We start from the raw sequence: 26,991 nt of genomic DNA, 5'->3' as shown, positions 1-26,991 counted from the left end.
CAGGACGTAACTGTTGATATATTACAACGGAGTACTTTACTGCTGTGGACAGGACCTGCCAGTCCTGCTGAAATGTTGAAACCTCAAGTTTCTGTTTACGGCAATTAAATCTTGTACCGCAAAAAAAGTGCTTGACTGTGTGCTACCAGGAGGTACCAGGTGGTTACAATCGAATGCTTTCCAACACTATCTTCATATTATAAGTCAAGGTGATTCTCTGTGACCAGGCTGTACCATCACTTAGACTGAAGTGATTTATCTGAAGTTTCACTGACACAACAGAAACATGTGCACTATTTATTATCCAGTTAGTGAGCATAGCAAATGAACAACAACAAAAAAATGCTTATTTAGGGTTTGCTCGTTTTTCTGCCCCTGACCAAGGCAGCATCTCTACATCCAGAGTTGTTCCCTGGACGCTGGACTGTGGCTGCCCACTGCTCCTCGTGATTATTTTGTGTCTAATCGTACTTTGGTGCAACCCACCAATAAATCCACTGAAGGAGAAGGGGAAACAAAACAAAACAATAAACTCCACGCTATACTCCAAACCAGTAAGTGGCGGTATATGCTGGTTACCATCCACCATACAACGCGAAAAAGAAGTAGTAGAAAAAGAAAAACTGTTTTGTTTCCTGTTAGCTTCTGAAGCTACAGCTCGTTAGCTGGAATCACCGAAAACTCTTCTGGGAACGAGTCCAACATCATTCTGTAAGTTTCGAATATGTTTCTTAAAGAGCTTCAGAGCCACAAAAACTGACAAACGACAGGTGTCGTGCCAAAGTAGTTCTCCCCGTCAGAATTTGTATCTCCTGGCGCTGGAGCTCGCACTCACTCGGTGCAGCGCTTACAGACGTTCTGCAGCTCTTATAAAAGATCTCCTCCTGCTCCCAAACAAAAATAACAGCATGTTGGTTGTTCAATACATGGCATTAAAAAAAGTTTCGTAATCTTTGACGACGTTTAATGCATGCGTGTCTTCACGTCGATTCCACGCACAGCACAGAAACGGTGTCCAACAACACGCCGTAAGACGTTTATTACTATAAAAAAAAAAAAAAAAAAAACGCAGTAAAACGTTTATGACCGCACCACTGTCAGGATAATCCAATGATTTGTACTCTTTCTTCAGTTGCGTTAGTTTATTCGACTTCGAGATTAAAATATGAAAAATTATAAACTGTACACTCTTGTACTTGTCTGTGACATTTTCTGTTTTAAATAAAAGATAGGCAGACAAGCGTGATGTGGGTGATGTTTACTTGGGTTGTTTTGGTTTACAATAAATAAAATTAATCTTTTACACTGAAAAAAAAAAAAAAAATCCAGTTTTTACAGAAAAATTCTGTCAGCTGTGGTTGCCAGGGGAATTCTGTCAAAATTACAATGAATATATAAATGGTTTTACACATACATATTTATGTAAATTTTACAGTTTAAACCTGTAATTTAAAAAAAAATCTGTAATTTTGATGGTCTTTTTCATGTTGAATTGACATGGCCATGCTGATATTAAACTTTTTTTTTTTTTTTTGCTAAAATTTACACACATATTAAGTCCCTTTGGCTTCTCCCTTGATTTCACTCAGGGTTACCACAGCAAATGCAAGGAGGGTCTGCATGTTGATTTGGCACAAGCTATACACCAGATGCCCTTCCTGATGCAACACCACATGACATAGTGAAATGTGGCAGGGGTGAGGTTCGAACCAGGAACCTTCAGCACTGGAAACCAAGTGCACTAAACACTTGTCTGTATCTTATAGATTAGTATGCATGGTGGCTTCGTGGTTAGCACAGTTGCCTCAGAGCAAGAGGGTCATTGCATCGATTCCAACCTGTGGCCTTTCTCTGCGCCAGGGGATACAAATTCTGATGGGGATAACTACTTTGGCACGACACTTGTCGAAGAAGAAAAAGCGAAGCTACCGCAAAAAGATGTCCAATCACAGAGAAGGTTGTTTAAGCAGTGGCTTAGCAGCAGCTTAGCAGCTGAAATGCCACCGAAAGCCGTTTGAATCTTCCAAATGGTGGAAGAGGTGGGCATGTCACAACATGTCCTGTGAGACTTCAACACGGAGGCGCTTTTGCTCCATCAGCAGTTTCGTGCTGAAGCCATGGGCATGAATTTCGCTGCAACTCTTTTCATGGCAAAATCTTCTGTCATAGTGGAATGTGCCTAAAAAGTGCTGATGTCCACCTCTTCCGCAATTTCTCGGATAGTCACATGACGGTCCCGCATCACCACAGCGTTCACTTTGGAAATGATCTGGTCATTTCAGCATGTTGATGGCCACCCGGAGCGCGGCTTGCTCTCCACCGTTGTGCGGACGTCTTTTTAACCGGTTGTACCGCTCCTTATTCTGTGTGATGCCCATAGCATCGTCACCGAAAGCCGTCCGAATAATCCGAATGGTTTCCACCTGGCTGTCGCCCAGTTTCTGGCAAAATTTGATGCAGTCGCGCTGCTCCAGTCGTTCCGCCATTTCCTTGCAAAGAAAAAACGACGACAGACTACACCCATCCTCACACAAAGGCTGCTTACAAGCAAATGACGCAATCGACAGGCGTGAAAAAATTCACGCATGCGCATGAAGGTTCAACGTTGGCTCATGCAAGCACACGTGATTCAAATCCATCAGGTTTCTGAAAAAAATAAAAAGGTCGGATACTTTTCTAACAGACCTCGTACAAGCAAAGTGAACGCACCCAGTCCATTTTACCCCTTAAAAGTAAATTAATACCTCACCTATGTCTTTTCAGTTAAGTTTACTCCTTATCTGTACTTTTATTTACAAGCAGCAGTTATTCTACGTTTCACAGCTTTGCAAGCAGTAAAAATCCAGTCAGCTTCTTCCTTGTGTCATTTGGGGTCACCACAGCAGAACCGAGGTGGTTCTGCATGTTGATTTGGCACAGGTTTTACATTGAATGCCCTTCCTGATGCAACTCCACATTACAGGGAGAATAGGCATGGGTGGTAACCAAGAACCTTCCACTCTGGAGACGAGAGCACTTAGCCATCACCCCTGCCCTAAGACTTTGCTGGCAATATTGTAGTATTTATGTGGAACTGAATATGTGACTGTGTGTTTTTTGTTTGCTACCTGGGGTCCTCGTAATAAGTTACTATATTATCTGATTTGCAAAGAAATAGTGCGGAGAAGACAGTTCATAGATGGCAGTAGTGCTGCACAGCCCAGCATGCACTTTGGCCAGCCATGTGGCAAGAAAACATGTGCTCTTTGTTACCATTTTTGTGTAATGTAAATAGAAAGTGTTCAGCAAGCATGATAAATACCAGTGGTGGGCACAGTTCTGCTAATCTGTTAACCGCTAATTATTGAAGGTAACGTTTTCATTATCGATTAGCTTTTCAGATAACTTTTAAAACCATCATTGGACCAATTATCTTTTGATAAGTTTTGGTCCGCTAATTTTTAGACCACTAACATTTTTGCAGACTTAGCTTTTCGTAGTAGATGTGCAGTTCTATCCTCTACAAACAGAGAAGAGCTGGAACCAGAAGAAACCGCTCTATCCTCTGCAGGCAAAGGAGAACTGGTCACACAAAAGAAAACTCATTTCTTTTGACCCCATACTGATACGTTGGCAGTATCACCCAAGTCATCCAGAGGCATACAGTTTTAACTTATGGTTAAAATTTTAACCATAATAATCCAATAATGAAAAAGGGTATTTAAGGTCGCCATTTGCAAATGTTTCTCCTCTTTGCATCTCTTCTAATGAGGGGCAACATGGGAGTTCTAAACAACTCTCAAATGACCTGAAAATGAAGATTGTTCGACATCATGGTTTAGGGGAAGGATACAAAAAGCTATCTCAGAGATTTCACCTGTCAGTTTCCACTGTGAGGAACATAGTGAGGAAATGGAAGACCACAGGCACAATACCATTTAAGGCCTAAAGTGGCAGGCCACGAAAAATCTCAGATAAGCTGAAGTGAAGGATGGTGAGAACAGTCATAGTAAACCCACAGACCTGCTCCAAAGACTTACAACATGATCTTGCTGCAGATAGTGTCTCTATGCATTAGGGCTGAAACGCTTAATGAAGTAATTCGATTACAAAAAATGTTCGAGGCAAAGCTCGAAGCTTCGTTTAAAGCTGTAGTACATATGCCAGGCCTGTAGGTGGCACGGTAACGCTCCCAAAAAAAACCGGGAAGAAGACCGTAGAGCATCCCCAGATCTAATGTAAGCGCTAATCAATGTAGCAGGCGACGCTACAAGTTTACAAAGCGACATGCTGAGTAAAATAAAGCCTCTTAAAAGAAAGGGTCTGTACTGATCATCTAAAACGGACATATTATGCATTTAAAGTGAAGCAGTGTGTTTATATATATATATATATATATATATATATATATATATATTTTTTTTTTTTTTTTTTTTTTTTTTGTTTTTTGTTTTTTTTAAACGTGGTTTGCTTCACTGGCTGCTCTCCACCTCCGCAGATGAAGCGAAAGGAAGCGCACTTTAAATTAATCATGTTTAACTATTCAAAAAAATGCCTATATTCAGATTTGATAAGAGTTTTTATCAACAGGCTGTAGAGTTAATTTATCAGTGCAGCTGTTGTGGGAATGTTGCACTCCACAGCCGTTTTTTCAGAGGCTTTGCTATTCGCAAGTATCCACAGAAAACAAGGAATTTGACTTCGGTTCGAGCTGCTCTGTACGGTACGTAGAAATATACACTAAACACTGAATAAATCATAGTAATAAAAAGTGCAAAAGAAATGTGCAATAAGAAAAAAAAAAAGAATGTCCTGTTCGCAGACTGAAGATTTTACAGAGCGCCTGGGCTTATGGTTTGGCAAAGCTCCAAAACTCTTAATAATGTGAAAAAAATAAATAATTACCTAAACAGAGAGAGAGGGAACATCCTAAATTTAAAAATCTGCATGATGGCACAGCAACATTGTGCCATTGCTCAGGGAGAGTCCTGCCACTACTGATATTGTTTAAAAATACAAAAGTACTTTTTTATTCGATTACTCGATAGATTACTCGATTCCAAAAATATTCGATAGCTGCAGCCCTACTATGCATTGTTCAAGTATACAGTGCACTTTGCACAAACAGATGTTGTATGATGCTGTAATGCAGAGGAAGCCATTTCTGCGTACACACCACAAACAGAGTCGCTTGAGGTATGCTAAAGCACATTTGGACAAGCCAGCTTCATTTTGGAATAAGGTGCTGTGGACTGATAAAACTAAAATTGAGTTATTTGGACATAACAAGGGGCAGTATGCATGGCTGAATAAGAACACAGCATTCCAAGAAAAACTTGCTACCTACATTAAAATTTGGAAGTGGTTCCATCATGCGGTGGGGCTGTATCGCCAGTGCAGGTACTGGGAATCTTGTTAAAGTTGAGGCTCACATGGATTCCAGTCAATATCAGCAGATTCTTGAGAACAATGTTCATGAATCAGTGACAAAGTTGAAGAGGCTGGATCTTTTAACAAGACAACGACCCTAAACACTGCTCAAAATCTACTAAGGCTTTCATGCAGAGGAACAGTGTTCTGGAATGGCCATCTCAGTCCCCAGACCTGAATATTATTGAAAATCTGATGTGATTTTAAGCAGGCTGTCCATGCTCGGAAACCAACAAACCTGAGATGTTTTGTAAAGAAGAATCGTCCAAAATACCTTCAACCAGAATCCAGACTCTCATTGGAAGCTATAGGAAGTGTTTAGAGGCTGTTATTTCTGCAAAAGGAGAATCTACTAAATATTGATGTTTTATTTTCTGTTGGGGTGCTCAAATTTATGCACCTGCCTAATTCTGTTTAAGGAAATATTGCACACTTTCTGTAAATCCTATAAACTTCATTTCACTTCTTAACTATCACTGATTGTCTGCTATATGATATACAACCCCTGGCAAAAATTATGGAATCACCGGCCTCAGAGGATGTTCATTCAGTTGTTTAATTTTGTAGAAAAAAAGCAGATCACAGACATGACACAAAACTAAAGTCATTTCAAATGGCAACTTTCTGGCTTTAAGAAACACTATAAGAAATCAAGAAAAAAAGATTGTGGCAGTCAGTAACGGTTACTTTTTTAGACCAAGCAGAGGAAAAAAATATGGAATCACTCAATTCTGAGGAAAAAATTATGGAATCACCCTGTAAATTTTCATCCCCCAAATTAACACCTGCATCAAATCAGATCTGCTCATTGACATTGACCCTATGCCATGACATTGACCCTATGTGTCTTTTTGCAAGGAATATTTTTGCAGTTTTTGCTCTATGGCAAGATGCATTATCATCTTGAAAAATGATTTCATCATCCCCAAACATCCTTTCAATTGTCCAAAATATCAACATAAGCTTGTGCATTTATTGATGATGTAGTGACAGCCATCTCCCCAGTGCCTTTACCTGACATGCAGCCCCATATCATTAATGACTGTGGAAATTTACATGTTCTCTTCAGGCAGTCATCTTTATAAATCTCATTGGAAAGGCACCAAACAAAAGTTCCAGCATCATCACCTTGCCCAATGCAGATTCGAGATTCATCACTGAATATGACTTTCATCCAGTCATCCACAGTCCACAATTGCTTTTCCTTAGCCCATTGTAACCTTGTTTTTTTTCTGTTTAGGTGTTAATGATGCCTTTCGTTTAGCTTTTCTGTATGTAAATCCCATTTCCTTTAGGCGGTTTCTTACAGTTCGGTCACAGACGTTGACTCCAGTTTCCTCCCATTCATTCCTCATTTGTTTTGTTGTATACGAGGTCTATTAGAAAAGTATCCGACCTTATTATTTTTTTTCAAAAACCATATGGATTTGAATCACGTGTGATTACATCAGACATGCTTGAACCCTCGTGGGCATGCGATAGTTTTTTCACGCCTGTCGGTTACGTCATTCGCCTGTGGGCAGTCTTTGAGTGAGGAGTCGTCCACCCGCTCGTCGATTTTTTTCATTGTTTAGGAATGGCTCAGAGACTGTTGCTTTGTTTGATAAAAATTTTTTCAAAACTGTAAGGCACAACTGAGTGGACACCATTCAATAAATTCAGCTGGTTTTCGGTAAAAATTTTAACGGCTGATGAGAGATTTTGGTCTGGTAGTGTCGCTTTAAGGACGGTCCACGGCGCCTGATGGCGATCTGCGCTTCGAGGCGGCAGCGTCTCGCCGTTTCAAGTTGAAAACTTCCACATATCAGGCTCTGTTGACGCAGTAAGTCGTCAGAGAACACAGAACTTTCAGAAGAAGTCGGCATGAGGAGTTTATTCGGACATTCCATTGTTAACGGTCATTTTGTAATGAAAGAACGTGCGGGCAGAGTCGCATGTCGGGCTGGACCCGACCGCGGGGGGTCGCGGCAGGAAAAACACCTCCGTTGGAAATCTTAACGGGCAAGTTGGAACATGCCCAAGCTGTTAAACAATTTCTCAGTTACTCACTTGTTGAAAGCCATTAAAAGCCGCCAGAATTCTACAAATGGTTTTCAACACGGAGGTGTTTTTCCTGTCGCGGCGCACACAGATTTGCCGAGTCGTCACGGAAACGACTCGGCGAATTTGCGCGTACGTCTTTCATTTAAAAAATGTCCTTAAACAGTGGAATGTCCGCATAAATTCCTCATGCCGGCCTCTTCTGAATCTTCTCTGTTCTCTCACGATGTCCTGGGTGAATTAAGCCTTAAATTAGGATGTTTTCAGCTCGAAACAGGCCGACGACAGCGCCTGGAAGTGCTGCAGGACGTCCCGCTCCGTGGGAAGTCCTTACACCGACAGAAACACCCCATAATCTCTCATCAGCCGTTAAACTTTTCACAGAAAACAGCTTAATTTCTCGAATAGTGTCCACTCGGATATTCCTCACAGGTCCAGAAAAAATTTTGATAAAGCAACGCGCGCCGTCTCGAGCAGTGTGTGAAACAAAGGAATTCAGCCGAGAGGGCGGGACCACATCTCACTCAAGGCCTGCCCACAGGGAAATGACGTCACCGACACGCGTGAAAAAACTCACGCATGCGCACGAGGGTTCAAGCATGATTGGTGTAATCGCATGTCATTCAAATCCATATAGTTAAAAAAAAAAAATAAAAGGGTCGGTTTATTATCTAAGAGACCTCGTATTTTTCGATTTTTGAGACATATTGCTTTAAGTTTTCTGTCTTGACGCTTTGATGTCTTCCTTGGTCTACCAGTATGTTTGCCTTTAACAACCTTCCCATGTTGTTTGTATTTGGTCCAGAGTTTAGATACAGCTGACTGTGAACAACCAACATCTTTTGCAACATTGCGTGATGATTTACTCTCTTTTAAGAGTTTGATAATCCTCTCCTTTGTTTCAATTGACATCTCTCATGTTTGAGCCATGATTCATGTCAGTCCACTTGGTGCAACAGCTCTCCAAGGTGTGTTCACTCCTTTTTAGATGCAGACTAACGAGCAGATCTGATATGATGCAGGTGTTAGTTTTGGGGATGAAAATTTACAGGGTGATTCCATAATTTTTTCCTCAGAATTGAGTGATTCCATATTTTTTTCCTCTGCTTGGTCTAAAAAAAGTAACTGTTACTGACTGCCACAATCTTTTTTTCTTGATTTCTTATAGTGTTTCTTAAAGCCAGAAAGTTGCCATTTGAAATGACTTTAGTTTTGTGTCATGTCTGTGATCTGCTTTTTTTCTACAAAATTAAACAACTGAATGAACATCCTCCGAGGCCAGTGATTCCATAACTTTTGCCAGGGGTTGTATTTAACTGAAATTGCTGATCCAAACAACCAATGATTTATAAAGGAAAATCATCAGGGGTGCCAAAACTTTTTACTGTAGATGTGATGAAGTGGTTGTTTGCCAACAAGATCCCAACATGTGTCTGTGTAGTGTGGAGGATGTAGCAACATTCAGCACCAGCACATACTCCCAGACCGGAGTTGAATTCTTTAGTACAATAACAAGCTGGAAGTCAGGACACACACACCACTTATTTGCTTTCTCGTTATTATAATTTTTTTTTTTCTATTTAAATTCTTTCTTGCAGACATGCAGCAGCTGTTGGTGAATAAAGAAGATGTTCTCCCTGAGCAGGAGGAATGGAATCGGCGCCTGGACCAAAAGGGCTCAAAGCCTCCAAACATTAAAGAGGAACAGGAGGATCTCTGGGTAAGACAGGAGGGAAAGCAGCCTCATGAGCTGGGAGAGGCTGATATCACTAAGTTGTCTTTCACTGCTGTCTCTCTGAAGAGTGAAGATGAAGAAAAACCACAGTCATCACAGCTTCACCAAAACGAAAGAGATGAAGTGGAGCTTCTTCCCAGCAACTCAACTGAACACAAATCACTGAAAATAGAAGCTAAAGACGAGGACTGTGGAGGATCCCAACCAGCCACAGGTCCATGCAGTCGTTTTCAACCACACGCTGATGGTAAGAGTGAAATGTAACACTGACACATAATTTACATCATTCAAGCTGAAATAACATTTTTTTTCATCAGCGAATGTCAACATATGTAAAAGGATGAATCTAGACTTAAACAGTGATTCTGTTGCTTTTTCCTTAAGGGTAGCAGGGAATTCATACTATGATTCATGGAGTCAGTCTGTCTGCAAATTATTTGTCAGTAACTCTGTAATAACTGCATATTCAGCTCTGGGTCTGATAGACACAGATGGGGATAAGCGAACCTGCTATTTTGAGCCATGTTCGTATCTTTCAACATGCTAAATGTCACATTCATTCATTTCCTGCCGCTTTTCTGTTTCTGGGTCGTGTTGAGAGTAGACCAAGCAGCTCATCACAAACTTCCCACACTTTCCTATCCTCAGCCAAGTTCTCTAATTCTTCAGGGGATCCAAAATGACTACTCTGTAACGAAGACTGACAGATCTTGACTGACTGGGCATTGATGAAATACTGACATCTGGTGGTGAGCCTGTAGCACTGATCACATGGTTCTGGTGTTCATTTTTACCTCTGTTTATCTACAACTTGTCAGCTGTCATCCACTTGGGTCCTTTGCAGAAGCCTTCGAACCCAGATGGTGCTTGGCGGCTGCTGTCATCTGTCACCCTGGCAGGTAGTCCTGGGTGGGGCATTGGAAGTCTCTCCCTGTGAGGTTCTGTGTGGTGGGTGGTTGGGTGTCCCCTTTCACTGGGTGGCTGTTTAGTGGTTGCCTTGGTCTTTTTTCATCTTTTGTCAGTCTGGGGTATTTGCCCTGTCACTGTGCATGTTCTCAACCTGGGAGGTAGCACTGCTGTGTGCTTATTGTTTCTTGCAATGATTGCAGGCCCTCTTTGAGTTGTGGGGTCTCATCTGCAGTCTGGGGGTTTTGTGTCACTGATGCAATCCTTATAATCATTCACATATGTGTCCTTACATCATATAATGTATTTTCAGGAGTGTAAATCTGTTTTGTTTTTTTGTTTTTGTTTTTAAGTCTGGTGTGACTTGAAAAATTATGATTCTGTACATTTTCATGGCAGTGGAAACGAGAAACGCACCATTAAACTGCCTTTTTTAATTTTAAATAAATGATGGTGATGGGGGACCTTCATAATGGGGTTCAGTTACTTTCGGCGTGTGTTTAAAACAGAGTTGGTCACACTTAAAGCAAACATTAAAGTGTGTGATGGTCTCACGACTTTGAGTTTTTTGTCATGTCTTTGCCTATCGTCAGGCTCCAGAGATAAAATGCAGTTTAACAGTCATGCTCATTTCAAGCAAATATGAATAATTATCTTTACCAAACAGCAAAATGTCCTGCCAAATGACACCAACAACTGACTAAATGGATGTTGTTGAACTACTGTCATCTACTTTGGAGAATGTTCTACAACCAAGAACTCCACAACCGAATCAGAGTCTGCACTGTGTTCATGGGCTCAAATCATCCAATTCACTTGCGATAATTTGTCATCAAATTGATAAAAGAGAAACTGTTATATTCGGTGTTGTCCCAAACAGTTAGGCCAATATATTAGCAGAGGTTGATCATCTGTGTTTGAAGAAGAAGAAACTTTCTTTGTTCTTAAGAAATAATGTTTTGTTTTTTAGCTGGACCATCTTGGTCACACTTTTGAATAAAAGAGAGAGAAAACATATATGTATTATTTTATTCTGTATGGAAGAAAACGTATTTGGACAATGTAAAAACAGCAAGATAGCTTTTGTTAGTCCTGTACAAAACTGAACAAGAAGAAAATTAATGAAGGTTTCTTTTACAAATGGACTATAAAAGAGTTTTCAAACTTTTAATTGTGTTGCACATTTACCTCACATATGATCATCTGTTCAGTGGCTTCACTCATGTTTTGTGTCTGGTATAGCAATATTAATTAACTTGTTAGTTGTTCTCTTCATGCCGTGTGTGTCTTATAAATAAATAATGCACTGATTAGGGGAGGTGATGGTCTAGTGGTTAAGGTGTTGGGCTTGAGACCAGAAGATCCTCGGTTCAAATCCCCGCCTGACTGGAAAATCACTAAGGGCCCTTGGGCAAGGCCTTTAATCCCCTAGTTGCTCCTGGTGTGTAGTGAGCGCTTTGTATGGCAGCACCCTGACCCATGACCACCCATCGGGGTGAATGTGAGGCATAATTGTAAAGTGCTTTGAGCGTCTGTTGCAGATGGAAAAGTGCTATATAAATGCAGTCCATTTACCATTAAATTCATTTTGCTTCTTGTTGCATGAAGTGGTAAATGTCACATGCATCTTGTATACATTTTCTCTCATCTCTCTCAAAGAGGCATTTTTGGATAGGTGTGCCTCATTTTTCACAAAATACAGTACGTTTGTAGTTTTCTCTGCATGTGTGTATTCGTTGGATTTACATGTTTATGGAAGTCCATGAAATCATGTGCACCAAATACTTTGGTCTGGTAAAATACCCAAGTTTAAGATTAAAATAGTTATATTTCATGAGGATCACTACATTCTGTGTGTCTCTTTTAAAATTTCACCAAAACATTATCCAGATCCTGCAAAAAGCAAAACATTTTGTGCTTATCAGCACAACTGTTAAGTCTGAATGACATTGCTGATCCACATGGCATATACAGTGAGGCAAATAAGTATTTGATCCACTGTCGATTTTTGCAAGTTTTCCGACCAACAAAGAATGGAGAGGGCTGTAATATTTATCATAGGTGCACTTCAACTGTGAAAGACAGAATGTATATAAAAAAACAGAAAATCACATTGTACATTGTATGGTTATTAAATAAAATATTGCATGAAATAAGTATTTGATACAAAAGAAAAACACATCTTAATATTTGGTACAGAAACCTTTGTTTGCAGTTACACGGGTCAGACGTTTCCTGTAGTTCTTGACCAAGTTTGCACATTTCAACAGGGATTTTTGTCCACTCCTCCATACAGATCTTCTCCAGATCTTTCAGGTTTAGAATTTCAACACACTCCAAAGACTTTGTGTTGATTTCAGGTCTGGATACTGGGTAGGCCACTCCAGGACCTAAATGCTTCTTACAGAAACACTCCTTAGTTGCCCTGGCTGTGTGTTTTGGGTCATTGTCATGCTGGAAGACCCAGCCATGATCCATCTTCAATGCTCTTATTGAGGGAAGGAGGTTGTTTGCCAAAATCTCGCCATACATGACCCCACCCATCCTCCCTTCAATACGGCGCACTTGTCCTGTTCCCCCCCCCAAAATATGTTTCCACCCTCGTGCTTTACGGTTGGGACCCAGTGGCATTTCTACACTGAATTACTCCCTGGGCAACACTCCCTTCAAATATTGTGCCTTTATTGAGAGAGTGGCATCAACTCAGAACATGGCGCCATTTTGGGCCCAACTGCGCTGAACAACTGAATGAACCTTTAAGGTTTAAAAAAAAATGTTAAAACATTTAAACACATACAGCAACACATCCAGGTACAGGTACTATCAAAATAAATATAAAAATAGTTAAGCTATCAGATTTACAATTTATGATGATTTAATTAATTTAAAGCCTGATTTATGCACCTGCAGCTCTGTAACTCCGTGTCATGCAATGAAGTGCGTGACAGTTTTAAAGTTTTCTGCCTCTGGATTATGCTTTATTCTGGACTAATTTGACCCCCAACAAGCTTTTCTTTCTACAGTCGTCACCTCTAAATCATAGGTAAGTTTTACATTTTTCTCTTTTACCAACTTCTTGCTGTAAAGTTGCAGCCTTTTCTGATCCATATATCAGCATGCGCATTATAAAAACTATTAAAATATGATGGCAGATGAAGGATTGAAAGCAAAAAAGTGTGAAATCACAGCCTTTTGCTGTGTCTGATTTAACAGGTGCACGTCAGGCTTCAGGTCCCAGTCTGAACACGTTTTGAAAAAAGAAACAGGCTTTTAATCACTGAAATGACTCCGGTCCCACTTTCCTCAAATCGGCGAGTGTCAGAATGCTGAACTTTAATTTGTACCTCTGCACGTCCAGCCTGCTCTGGGTTTTTAATGGAAATATATTGCAATCCGATGTGAACGATATGTATGTAGCAGATTAGTTACAGTCAGGAGGTGGCTGAACATCTACGGGGAATCCTGAATCGGGACACACGCCTCATTTAATGACCGGGTCAGAATTTCCTCTGAAAATTTTTTTCTGCCAAATATATTTGATCCATTATTAAAATGTAATCAGCGTGCACACTGCAAATAACTATTATAATATGATGGCAGACAAAGCACTGAAAGCAGCAAAGTGTCAAATCACAGCCTTTTACTGTGTCTGATTTAACAGGTGCACGTCAGGCTGCGGGTCCGAGTCAGAACACTGTGTAGAAAAAAATAAACGGTCGGGCTTTTAATCACGGAAATGACTCCGGTCCCACACGAGGGGTTTAATGGAGATACGTTGCGATCAGACGGGACATTTTATCTGATGTGAGTGAAAATCTGTTGTACAAAATCTGTTATATACAGTGTTTATTACATGGAAAACAATACAGAAACTTTGTTTTTTGTCTGGTGACTGTGAACATCTGGTTTATATGATGATGGTGTAGGTGAGTTTTACTGTACACGGGACTGAACAATAAATTTACCTCTCAAAACGGTGATGAAGTTGGCTTCCATCCCACACAGCTGACTTTATTTTCCCAATTTTTTCTTCTGTACAGATCTGAAGGGAATCTGTACATCTTGAAGCCTTGCTGTATCCATTTGTGCATCCAAATACACAACAACCCGGCATTTTCAGGGAATAAATAAAATAGCTGGATTTTACATGCAGACAGATTAACAACAAACGCCACTTTGAACCCAAACTGGCACCATGAGTCATGTGACCGATTTTTTTTTTTTTACTAATCATGTCGCTACTGTCTCATTTTAGGCACACTACCTCCAAGCCTCCCACCCCAACCACCAACTTAAAAAAACACACACACAAAAGTTTGCACAAAGAGCCATTTTGTATTATTTTCTTATTAATATTTTAGAAGTGCCCCAAAAATTTTATTAAGGTGCATATTTGTCTCAACATTTAGCTAAATATTTAGCTTGGCATTTGTAAACATTAGGCTAAATGTGTAAATTCCACTGATCTGTATATATTACTGGATCGCTCATTGGCCCACACACTCTGTACAATCTCCTGAAGCAAACTGGCGGCCATCTTGCCACTCCCAACTTATGCAGACTGCACATAGACAGCTTATTAGAACGTCAACAATTTCAAGTAATAACTGAGCTGATTCTCTCATTTACTTATTTTTGTTCTTCGGATAATGTAAGATTGATCCATCCTAATCTATGCCTGCCATGATTAGCTATTTGATTTATTTTCTTTCTTTCTTTTATTACTTTGACACTTTCTTCCCTTCTATTCTCACCTACTCAAATACTCAATTCTAAAAATTAAAAAGTTTATTAACAAATAAATCTGCAAAAGTTTTAGGTATGGTAGAAATTTGATCATGCAGTGTTTATCTTTTTTTTCCTCCCCAATTTTTGGTTTTCAACTGTGGATCAAAAGAAAATCTAAACTGAAATGTTACTAGCATTCCCATGTCAATGAAATCAAATGTGATTCTTTTTCTTCATTAAATAAACCAGTTAATTGTGAAGATAAGCCTAATTTTAAATTTTATTATTATTATTATTTTGTCAGTGTACATGACAACAAAAAGTGTTGCCAGCTGCTAGAAAATTATTGTAAAAACACAGTCTTGTAGGTACACAAAGGGTCAGATTTAGTCACTTCAGTTAGTAATGTGAACACAGTTCTGTTATACCTCAAAATACCTCAACCAACTACATTCTGAAACACTATGACAGCCCTGGGAATGTATGCTCACTGTTGTCTATATGTCGTGCTGATTGTTGTTCTGTTACTGATATTATTTGCATTTTATGTCCTATTGATGTCTCATGTCCAGTCTATATTTAGTTGTATGTCTAATTTAGCCTCTGTTACTGCACATTTGGAGTCTGGGGAAACGCAATTTCAGTCTTCTGTGTAATGCACTGTTGCATGGCTAGATTGTCAATAAAGTTGACTTTGACTTTGAAGTTCTAAGTCCGCTTTACAAATAGGCAGGCTGTCCTTTCTGCAAACTTGTGGGCAGATTCAAACCCATTCTTACACCCTGTCTGTCTGCTTTCAAATGCTTTTTATTTCATAAACTGTCTGCCTGCTTCATTTGCTGGATGATCCACAGAGTTCTGGTTCTGTGCTGCATCCTACGTGGACGGAGTCGAAGCGGAGCAGACCGCATGAGGGGAGAGCACCTGTCCCTGGTGTTGCAGACTGAACGCCTCACCACTAAAATTTGGTTCGCCCTGCCTCCAGTGCACGTGTCATTTGAGACCACAGCAGTCTCTTCACCCAATGGGAATAATGGGATTATTAACCATCAGATGACAAGGTGAAACCTCTCACATCATTCTAAACTCAGTTTTAAGCAGAAACGAGGCCGTTTTAAGCAGACACGGCACTAATTAGTGAATTGCTACTGACGCTTTGAAATGACGGAGGCGCAGTGAACGCAGCACCAGTAGCTCATGTTGCTGTGGTGCTCTGATCGCTTCCCCCGCCTTTCATTATGAAATAATGTTGAATTTTTGTGGAAATGATTGTTGTACAAAAGCTTCAGATATGTTGCTGAGACAGATGATGACTGGAGTGCAGTTTTAAACAGAAACAAAGGTGATAATCTGAATGGCGGCTGACGCACAGAAATGACGCATGTGCAGTGAAGGCAGGGTGGACCAGTTTTTAGGGGGACTGTTTGGTCGGCGACACTGCTTTCCTGCTGTACACAGAGAGGATTCGCTGGGGATGAAGCCGAATCCTCTCCATGGGCGGCAGGCCATTTCACACAGTTCGGAAAAAGGTGCAGGAATTATTGTGGTGAACTGGATGAGTTATCTTTAATCGTGGGGCAATTAGAAATCATGAATGAACATGATAGGTCAGACTTCTGACACCACCCTAGGAATTTCACCCAGGGAATTCTCCAATTTGAACAACTCCAATGTTGGGCACAGGTTTGTTGCAAACTAGGCAGAGTAGGAGGTTCACTTACAAACCAAACTTATTTAAACTGATTTATTGTAAAAACACTGGACTATAACGTGCCACAAATCATGACAGAATTTGAGCTGAACAGAGCTTTAGTCAGACATTATTCTCTGGTGAAGCTTCTCTTCTATTCTCTTGCTTGCCTCTACTGGTGGTTGGCTCTCATTGCGGTATTGTATCACTTCCTGTTCCGGAGCACAGCGGTGTTTTTCTGTATCTGTTAGCTGTTTAATCTGCGCAGTTAGATTGATCTAGTTATCTAGATTACGATTTGTTTCCCAGTGTAATCTTTACGTGCCTTAACTAAAGCACTCCTTCTGCTGAATCACCTCTAAATTATTTACACATTATTCACTTTGCGTATTTTTAGGAATCCGCTAGCTTAGCGTAGCTACTAGCTCTTAGCTGATTTAGCATGGCGGCTTCTCCTGTCTCTCCCGCACTTTTCTGCTCTGGGTGTGAAATGTTTAGTTATTCCTCGGCCTCCTTTAGCAGTAACGGTACTTGTAATAAGTGTAGCTTATTCGTAGCTTTGGAGGCCAGGCTGGGCGAATTGGAGACTCGGCTCCGCACCGTGGAAAATTCTACAGCTAGCCAGGCCCCTGTAGTCGGTGCGGACCAAGGTAGCTTAGCCGCCGTTAGTTACCCCCTGGCAGATCCCGAGCAGCCGGGAAAGCAGGCTGACTGGGTGACTGTGAGGAGGAAGCGTAGCCCTAAACAGAAGCCCCGTGTACACCGCCAACCCGTTCACATCTCTAACCATTTTTCCCCACTCGACGACACACCCGCCGAGGAACAAACTCTGGTTATTGGCAACTCTGTTTTGAGAAATGTGAAGTTAGCGACACCAGCAACCATAGTCAATTGTCTTCCGGGGGCCAGAGCAGACGACATTGAAGGAAATTTGAAACTGCTGGCTAAGGCTAAGCGTAAATTTGGTAAGATTGTAATTCACGTCGGCAGTAATGACACCCGGTTACGCCAATCGGAGGTCACTAAAATTAACATTAAATCGGTGTGTAACTTTGCAAAAACAATGTCGGACTCTGTAGTTTTCTCTGGGCCCCTCCCCAATCGGACCGGGAGTGACATGTTTAGCCGCATGTTCTCCTTGAATTGCTGGCTGTCTGAGTGGTGTCCAAAAAATGAGGTGGGCTTCATAGATAATTGGCAAAGCTTCTGGGGAAAACCTGGTCTTGTTAGGAGAGACGGCATCCATCCCACTTTGGATGGAGCAGCTCTCATTTCTAGAACTCTGGCCAATTTTCTTAAATCCTCCAAACCGTGACTATCCAGGGTTGGGACCAGGAAGCAGAGTTGTAGTCTTACACACCTCTCTGCAGCTTCTCTCCCCCTGCCATCCCCTCATTACCCCATCCCCGTAGAGACGGTGCCTGCTCTCAGACTACCAATAACCAGCAAAAATCTATTTAAGCATAAAAATTCAAAAAGAAAAAATAATATAGCACCTTCAACTGCACCACAGACTAAAACAGTTAAATGTGGTCTATTAAACATTAGGTCTCTCTCTTCTAAGTCCCTGTTGGTAAATGATATAATAATTGATCAACATATTGATTTATTCTGCCTTACAGAAACCTGGTTACAGCAGGATGAATATGTTAGTTTAAATGAGTCAACACCCCCGAGTCACACTAACTGTCAGAATGCTTGTAGCACGGGCCGGGGCGGAGGATCAGCAGCAATCTTCCATTCCAGCTTATTAATTAATCAAAAACCCAGACAGAGCTTTAATTCATTTGAAAGCTTGACTCTTAGTCTTGTCCATCCAAATTGGAAGTCCCAAAAACCAGTTTTATTTGTTATTATCTATCGTCCACCTGGTCGTTACTGTGAGTTTCTCTGTGAATTTTCAGACCTTTTGTCTGACTTAGTGCTTAGCTCAGATAAGATAATTATAGTGGGCGATTTTAACATCCACACAGATGCTGAGAATGACAGCCTCAACACTGCATTTAATCTATTATTAGACTCTATTGGCTTTGCTCAAAAAGTAATGAGTCCACCACCACTTTAATCATATCTTAGATCTTGTTCTGACTTATGGTATGGAAATAGAAGACTTAACAGTATTCCCTGAAAACTCCCTTCTGTCTGATCATTTCTTAACATTTACATTTACTCTGATGGACTACCCAGCAGTGGGGAATAAGTTTCATTACACTAGAAGTCTTTCAGAAAGCGCTTTAACTAGGTTTAAGGATATGATTCCTTCTTTATGTTCTCTAATGCCATATACCAACACAGTGCAGAGTAGCTACCTAAACTCTGTAAGTGAGATAGAGTATCTCGTCAATAGTTTTACATCCTCATTGAAGACAACTTTGGATGCTGTAGCTCCTCTAAAAAAGAGAGCTTTAAATCAGAAGTGCCTGACTCCGTGGTATAACTCACAAACTCGTAGCTTAAAGCAGATAACCCGTACGTTGGAGAGGAAATGGCGTCTCACTAATTTAGAAGATCTTCACTTAGCCTGGAAAAAGAGTCTGTTGCTCTATAAAAAAGCCCTCCGTAAAGCTAGGACATCTTTTCTACTCATCACTAATTGAAGAAAATAAGAACAACCCCAGGTTTCTTTTCAGCACTGTAGCCAGGCTGACAAAGAGTCAGAGCTCTATTGAGCTGAGTATTCCATTAACTTTAACTAGTAATGACTTCATGACTTTCTTTGCTAACAAAATTTTAACTATTAGAGAAAAAATTACTCATAACCATCCCAAAGACGTATCGTTATCTTTGGCTGCTTTCAGTGATGCCGGTATTTGGTTAGACTCTTTCTCTCCGATTGTTCTGTCCTGAGTTATTTTTCATTAGTTACTTCATCCAAACCATCAACATGTTTATTAGACCCCATTCCTACCAGGCTGCTCAAGAAGCCCTACCATTATTTAATGCTTCGATCTTAATATGATCAATCTATCTTTGTTAGTGGCTATGTACCACAGACTTTTAAGGTGGCAGTAATTAAACCATTACTTAAAAAGCCATGACTTGACCCAGCTATCTTAGCTAATTATAGGCCAATCTCCAACCTTCCTTTTCTCTCAAAATTCTTGAAAGGGTAGTTGTAAAACAGCTAACTGATCATCTGCAGAGGAATGGTCTATTTGAAGAGTTTCAGTCAGGTTTTAGAATTCATCATAGTACAGAAACAGCATTAGTGAAGGTTACAAATGATCTTCTTATGGCCTCGGACAGTGGACTCATCTCTGTGCTTGTTCTGTTAGACCTCAGTGCTGCTTTTGATACTGTTGACCATAAAATTTTATTACAGAGATTAGAGCATGCCATAGGTATTAAAGGCACTGCGCTGCGGTGGTTTGAATCATATTTGTCTAATAGATTACAATTTGTTCATGTAAATGGGGAATCTTCTTCACAGACTAAAGTTAATTATGGAGTTCCACAAGGTTCTGTGCTAGGACCAATTTTATTCACTTTATACATGCTTCCCTTAGGCAGTATTATTAGACTGTATTGCTTAAATTTTCATTGTTACGCAGATGATACCCAGCTTTATCTATCCATGAAGCCAGAGGACACACACCAATTAGCTAAACTGCAGGATTGTTTTACAGACATAAAGACATGGATGACCTCTAATTTCCTGCTTTTAAACTCAGATAAAACTGAAGTTATTGTACTTGGCCCCACAAATCTTAGAAACATGGTGTCTAACCAGATCCTTACTGTGAATGACATACCCTGACCTCTAGTAATACTGTGAGAAATCTTGGAGTCATTTTTGATCAGGATATGTCATTCAAAGTGCATATTAAACAAATATGTAGGACTGCTTTTTTGCATTTACGCAATATCTCTAAAATCAGAAAGGTCTTGTCTCAGAGTGATGCTGAAAACTAATTCATGCATTTATTTCCTCTAGGCTGGACTATTGTATTCATTATTATCAGGTTGTCCTAAAGTTCACTAAAAGCCTTCAGTTAATTCAAAGTGCTGCAGCTAGAGTACTGACGGGGACTAGAAGGAGAGAGCATATCTCACCCATATTGGCCTCTCTTCATTGGCTTCCTGTTAATTCTAGAATAGAATTTAAAATTCTTCTTCTTACTTATAAGGTTTTGAATAATCAGGTCCCATCTTATCTTAGGGACCTCGTAGTACCATATCACCCCAATAGAGCGCTTCGCTCTCAGACTGCAGGCTTACTTGTAGTTCCTAGGGTTTGTAAGAGTAGAATGGGAGGCAGAGCCTTCAGCTTTCAGGCTCCTCTCCTGTGGAACCAGCTCCCAATTCAGATCAGGGAGACAGACACCCTCTCTACTTTTAAGATTAGGCTTAAAACTTTCCTTTTTTGCTAAAGCTTATAGTTAGGGCTGGATCAGGTGACCCTGAACCATCCCTTAGTTTATGCTGCTATAGACGTAGACTGCTGGGGGGGTCCATGATGCACTGTTTCTTTCTCTTTTGCTCTGTATGCACCACTCTGCATTAATCATTAGTGATCGATCTCTGCTCCCCTCCACAGCATGTCTTTTCCTGGTTCTCTCCCTCAGCCCCAACCAGTCCCAGCAGAAGACTGCCCCTCCCTGAGCCTGGTTCTGCTGGAGGTTTCTTCCTGTTAAAAGGGAGTTTTTCCTTCCCACTGTAGCCAAGTGCTTGCTTACAGGGGGTCGTTTTGACCGTTGGGGTTTTACATAATTATTGTATGGCCTTGCCTTACAATATAAAGCGCCTTGGGGCAACTGTTTGTTGTGATTTGGCGCTATATAAAAAAATTGATTGATTGATTGATTGATTGACCAACGATCGTGCGTGCAATCTGTACCTGAGGACCAGTGGACCTGAACATTTTCTCTGGCTGGCGATCCATGTGAGGACTTATAGTGGACCTGCACGTGTTCTCTGACTGGCGATTGCACGAGCGATGCATGCGCGGGGGCTTCTTTGATGGTGTCGACTTTATATTTGGAAATCTTTCTAACTGGGTGAGTGGCATACTCAGTTTTTTCCTCTTTTGTATTGTCTTCTCTTCAGTGGAGCTGGTAGGCTTTGCTTTTATTTTACTTTGAGAGAGTCTGTGGGAATTGGGATCTTGATGTGTGCGCAGCATGCTGTTTTAATGCGCACCTCTCACCTGGTTATTGCTGCTGTGTATACATGGATGTGAAATACACAGATGTGATCACATCTGTCTGCCATTTCACATCCAGAATTAGAATAGTCTTTATTCGCCAAGTATCCACAGAATACAAAGAATTTGACTTTGGTATGAGCTGCATTCTGTCTATATGGCATGTATAAATATAAACTAAACACTGAATAATTCACTGTAATAAAATGTGCAAGTAAAAGGAAATGTGCAATAACAGGAAAAAATGTGTGAAACAGAAACAGATGCTCCTCCAATATTGCATGTTCCACCTTTGGGGAAAAAACATTTACAGTTTGTATTTGTGTATGTTACCGGTACGTATTCAATTAAAGGTTAAAAAAAATAGTGTGAAGAGTGAAAGGCTGTTTAGCTCAGTGTCACACATGGTAGATGAAAACAGAAACAGCCTCACAGCTGATAACACAGAGAAGCTTCTTTTCATCAAAATGAATCTGTCCCTCACATTTTCAAAAAAGGCTTTTAGTCCTCACAGACATAAATAAAGTTATTGATGGACAGTTTCAGTTCTGTTCCTGGTGTTGTATATTTTGTAGTGCCGAAGTCCAGCTTACATTTAAGTGAGATGTCTGGCAATGTCATGTTTAAGAAACACACAATGTTAAAGGGCAATTTGTTGTAGTCAAAAAAAGTGATGTTACATGATTTAAGTGAAATGTTTGTGAATAAAAACACGGCTAATGATATTGGTAGCAGTTACAATCAAAAAGTAAGGAACAACTGATGAATAAAAATATGTTTTCAAAGTCATCATAAAACTGTAATGGTATTATTAAGTATTCGTATCTGTACACGGTATCAACAAGTACCAAAATGTATGTACTCATACTTGTACTCAGTCTGGAAAAAAGTGGTATAGGTGCATCCCGAGTGATATTAATTAGCTTGTTAGCTGTGCTTCTTAACACTGTAGGTGCCTTATAAATAAATGATGCAGTGATTAAATACATTTAACTTCTTAGATAAACTGGTAAACGCGACTTATACTCCAGAAAATATGGTATATCTAAATAACTTTGAAATTTTGTTGCATGTGTGAAGTCTCTTTATGCTGGAGCTGCTGGAGTCCTTCTGTATAATGTTGGCGTGCACACACCTCATGCACACTATGCATCACTGTGGCCAATTGTGTTTTCTGGGCACTTGGTCAGGATGTCAAAAGAGCATCTTCCAAAGATCTTTTATGTGCTTGCCAAAAGGAAAAGGCACAGAGGGAAACTACGCAAACATGATACGAAATGTCTCAAGTCATCACGGAGGGTCTGCAACATCATATCTGACTGAGAACAAGCAACTCGATATCATGATTCTTGGTTCCAACTTTCCTCAAAGTAAATACGCTATTTTGATTCTCATCACATCATTGATGGAGAAGACAAGTGCCGCAAAAACAGAGCACAAGCTTTGCTGCTTTCAACCAGAACCTCTCCTCTCGAGTGCCTGCGCTGTGCCATGGAAAGAATAATTTTGAAATATTTGAATCATGATGACTTGTAGAACTGCAGATTTTGATTGCTACTGTCATATTGTTTGTATGTTTTTCTGGGGTCAAAGAGGACCAATACGTTACTGGCCAGTGCATGCCTGAAAGATTATACAGCTCAGATCAAGGACTGCTGGCACCTGGGTCACCAGAGCACTACCCTGACAAACCATTAACATGTCGTCTGTAGTAGTGTGACAATGGAAGTGATGTCAAATGACATAAGCTCATAATAATTAAGTTTGTTGGACAAGATTTTTTTGATACCACTGGAGCTATGTTTGTGTCACGTTTCTCTTGGGTTTTGGCAGTAGCAGAATAAGACGTAGAAGTATTTTATCAGCTCTGAGGACCACTGGTGTCATTTGTTTATACCCAGATACTGTAGCATGAAGTGGACGAGTTTGTGACTATCCCTGAATGAGACACCAGTTCAACACAGGTTAATTCCCCAGCCAAGGCTGGTATCCATTTACAGCTGGGTGGACTGAGGGAATGCAGCTAAAGTGTTCTTAAAAATGAGGAGCAGCCAGAGTATGTTGCAAGAACTCATACTGGACTGAGCCAGAAGGTGAGGCTTTCGGTTTAGTAGTCACCTTATGCTCCTTTCCTCACCTATAGTCAGGACGTTTGAGTAAAGACCGAAAGAACAATGTCAAGGATGCAAGTGGCAGAAATGAGGTTCCTCTATTGGGCATCTGGGTTTCAATCCTGAACAGGGTGAGAAGCTCAACTATCCGGGAGGGACTCTGAGTAGAGCCGCTGCAAAAGGAGCCAGTTGAGCTGGTTCCAGCATCTGGTGAGGATGCCCTCTGGCCATTTCCCGAGGTGTTCCAGGCACAACCAAATGGGAGGAAGACTGAACACACTCTAGAGGAAATTGGTTTGGAAATGCCTCAGGATTCTAAGGAAGAGTTAGAGGACCTGGTAGAGGATAGGGAGGTGTGGATGAGCTGCTTGGTGTCCTGGCACTGCAACCCGGGCCCGGATAAATGACAGAAAATAAATGTATGAATAAATGAATAAGACTGCACTCAGCTGTGATTGCTCATGCCACTTATGTCCAGTTGTATCCAGAGTGATTCAGTTGGACTAAATACCACATTTGTGAAAATTTAGTGTTTAGATGCAGTTCAAGAATGTGTGAAATGTAAAGGAATCACTCATGTACATTTCCCTACTGTCAGCCTTTTCAGTGCAATGTAAGTCCCTTCGGCTGCTCCCTTGTTTGCACTTGGGGTCGTCACAGCAAATCCAAGGTGGATCTGCATGTTGAATTGGCACAAGTGTTAATTTTTTATCACCTATTTTAGTCTGTCTTTTCTCAAATGTCCTTTTTAGTTTGTCATATTTAGTCATTCACTGAAAACTCAATGTACACTGAACAAAAATATAAGGTACACCTGTGCAATAATCATGTTGTCTAATCAGCATCTTGATAAGTTGCCCACCCCTGATCTATTGTAAGAGCCACAACTGACCGTTAATTTGAATATGAAGCACACTTCTTTTAATATTTCACGTCATTTGTTCTATATTAGTCAAATAATGTTTAAAAACAAATTGATATTGGATGGATGTAGCATTTGCTGCTGTGTTCAAAAATCTACACACAGTAACTTTAATCTGAGCCTCAGAGCTGAACAGACTTTAACATTGTAAGAAAAAGTGTACATTTTTTTTCATTAAATGTTTGTCATTGGCATCTGATGAATTTACTTTGCAGCACATTATTTTTTGTGGAGTCGTGTGACGTAATTAGTACTGTTATCTTCTTTAAGTGTATAAAACTTTGTCTAATAATGGAAACAATTTTCCACAGCCACTGGCAACTGTCATAAATATCAGAACACAGTTCCACACAACCAGTCACTGTCTCGTTTTTGTCATGAAAAAATGGCCCTTGACAAATATAATTTAATTTTTGTCTGATGAAATTAACACTACAATAACACATATTCACATTCACCACTCTGCAAATTCATCCTTATTTTGATTAATGTTTCCAGGAATATATCAATTTTCTTGATTATTTGTAGACATGCAGAAGTTGATTAAAGAAGAAATTCTCCCTAAACAGCGGGACTGGAATCTGAATGATGACCAGAAGGACATTAAAGAGGAACAAGTCTGGATAAATCATCAGGGACAGCAGCTTCATCAGCTGGAGGAGGCTGATATCACTAAGTTCCCTTTTACTGCTGTCTTTGGGAAGAGTGAAAGTGATGATGAAAACCCACTGTCATCACAGGTTCATCAAAGCCAAACTGGTGAGAGCACAGAGGCTGAGCCTGTAGCCAGCACTTCAACTGTACACAGAGCACTGACTGCACAAGCTGATGGAGAGGACGATGAGGGACCAAAACCAACTAGTAACTCAGGACTATATAGTAATTTACAACCAGATACTAATGGTAGTTCAGACAGTTCTGAAACTGAGACTGATGACAGTTATGATTGGAAACAGACCAGAGACCTTAGTTCAGGTTTAAACTGTCTGAGAAACAGCAATGTCTCAATTAGTTGCAGCAGTTGCAACATTTCTGAGACACAACTGAATTTCTGTGAATGTGGAAAGGTTTGTAGTCACCTGAACCATTCAAAGCAACACAGGAGAAGGCAAGCAAATGAGAAACCATTCAGTTTCCCTTTCCAGATTAAAAAGTGGAGAAAAAAGAGCACACTGAACAAACGAATACAAATTCATACAGGAGAGACACTATTCGGCTGTTCTGAGTGTGGTAAAAGTTTTGGCGAAAAGGGAAGTCTAACAAGACACATGAGAATTCACACAGGACAGAAACCATTTAACTGTTTGGAGTGTGATAAGAGATTTGGGCAAAAGGGTGATCTCATCAGACACATGAGAATTCATACAGGACAGAAACCATTTAGCTGTTCTCAGTGTGATAAAAGTTTTGGACAAAAGGGCGGTCTGAACATACACATGAGAATTCACACAGGACAGAAACCATTTGACTGTTTGGAGTGTGGTAAAAGATTTGGACAAAAGAGCCACTTGAACATGCACATGAGAATTCATACAAGACAGAAACCATTTAGCTGTTCCGAGTGTGGTAAAAAATTTGGGCGAAAGGGCTATCTGAATATACACATGAGAATTCATACAGGACAGAAGCCATTTCTCTGTTCTGAGTGTGGTAAACGATTTGGACAAAAGGGCGATTTGATCACACACATGAGAATTCATTCTGGACAGAAACTCTTTGGCTGTTCTCAGTGTGGTAAAAAATTTGGGCGTAAGTGTGATGTGATCAGACACATGAGAATTCATACAGGACAGAAACCATTTAGATGTTCTGAGTGTGGTAAAAGATTTGGGCAAAAGGGTGATATGGTCACACATATGAGAATTCATACGGGACAGAAACCATTTGGCTGTTCTCGGTGTGGTAAAAAATTTGGAAGAAAGGGCAATCTGATGAGACACATGAGAATTCATACAGTAGAAAATATAGACACTGGTAGATATAATACCAGTGGTGGTTGGGGTGACAGGGCTTATGAAGAAAAACCTTAGGAAATACCTAGAAGCAATCCCTGGATGCCCCAGTGTTTATGAGGTACTTACTAGCAATTAAGGGAATGGTCTCAAGGAGAGCCTATTCAATGCAGAAGTGTTTAGGGTGCAATCACAAACTACAGGTCTGGGGCCTATTGCACTCTGTAAAAAAAAAAAAAAAAAAAAAAAAAAAAGATATCCTGTATGTGTGGAAAATGTTTGGACAAAAAGGTAGCATAAAAGCTTCTTTTTTTTTTTAACCCTTACCTCTGTAACGCCACAGTAAATATAAATA

General features: G+C 40.3%; 2 protein-coding genes across 4 annotated transcripts in view; one reads left to right on the top strand and one right to left on the bottom strand.

Annotated features, from left to right (window-relative positions):
• LOC117509916 overlaps positions 1 to 26,991 on the bottom strand; it is a 153,247-nt gene that overhangs the window by 31,166 nt on the left and 95,090 nt on the right. The gene's annotated exons all lie outside the window — the stretch shown is intronic.
• Positions 589 to 26,777, top strand: LOC117510128 (gastrula zinc finger protein XlCGF57.1-like). Of its 3 annotated transcripts, XM_034169739.1 has the most exons (4): positions 589 to 711; positions 9,048 to 9,169; positions 9,251 to 9,431; positions 25,213 to 26,777. In XM_034169739.1, the coding sequence occupies exons 2-4, from the start codon at positions 9,050 to 9,052 to the stop codon at positions 26,712 to 26,714; spliced, it is 1,803 nt and encodes a 600-aa protein (XP_034025630.1). In that variant the 5' UTR covers positions 589 to 711; positions 9,048 to 9,049; the 3' UTR covers positions 26,715 to 26,777. The 3 variants fall into 3 exon arrangements, with proteins under 3 accessions (XP_034025630.1, XP_034025629.1, XP_034025631.1); XM_034169738.1 differs by having other exon boundaries at positions 9,048 to 9,431; XM_034169740.1 differs by lacking the exon at positions 25,213 to 26,777 and adding an exon at positions 10,003 to 10,617 and having other exon boundaries at positions 9,048 to 9,431.

This window comes from Thalassophryne amazonica, chromosome 5 (genome assembly GCF_902500255.1).
Source record: "Thalassophryne amazonica chromosome 5, fThaAma1.1, whole genome shotgun sequence".
NCBI classification, from domain to species: domain Eukaryota; kingdom Metazoa; phylum Chordata; class Actinopteri; order Batrachoidiformes; family Batrachoididae; genus Thalassophryne; species Thalassophryne amazonica.
The sequence above is the reverse complement of the archived record's forward strand: the minus strand, read 5'-3'. Positions and strand labels throughout refer to the sequence as shown.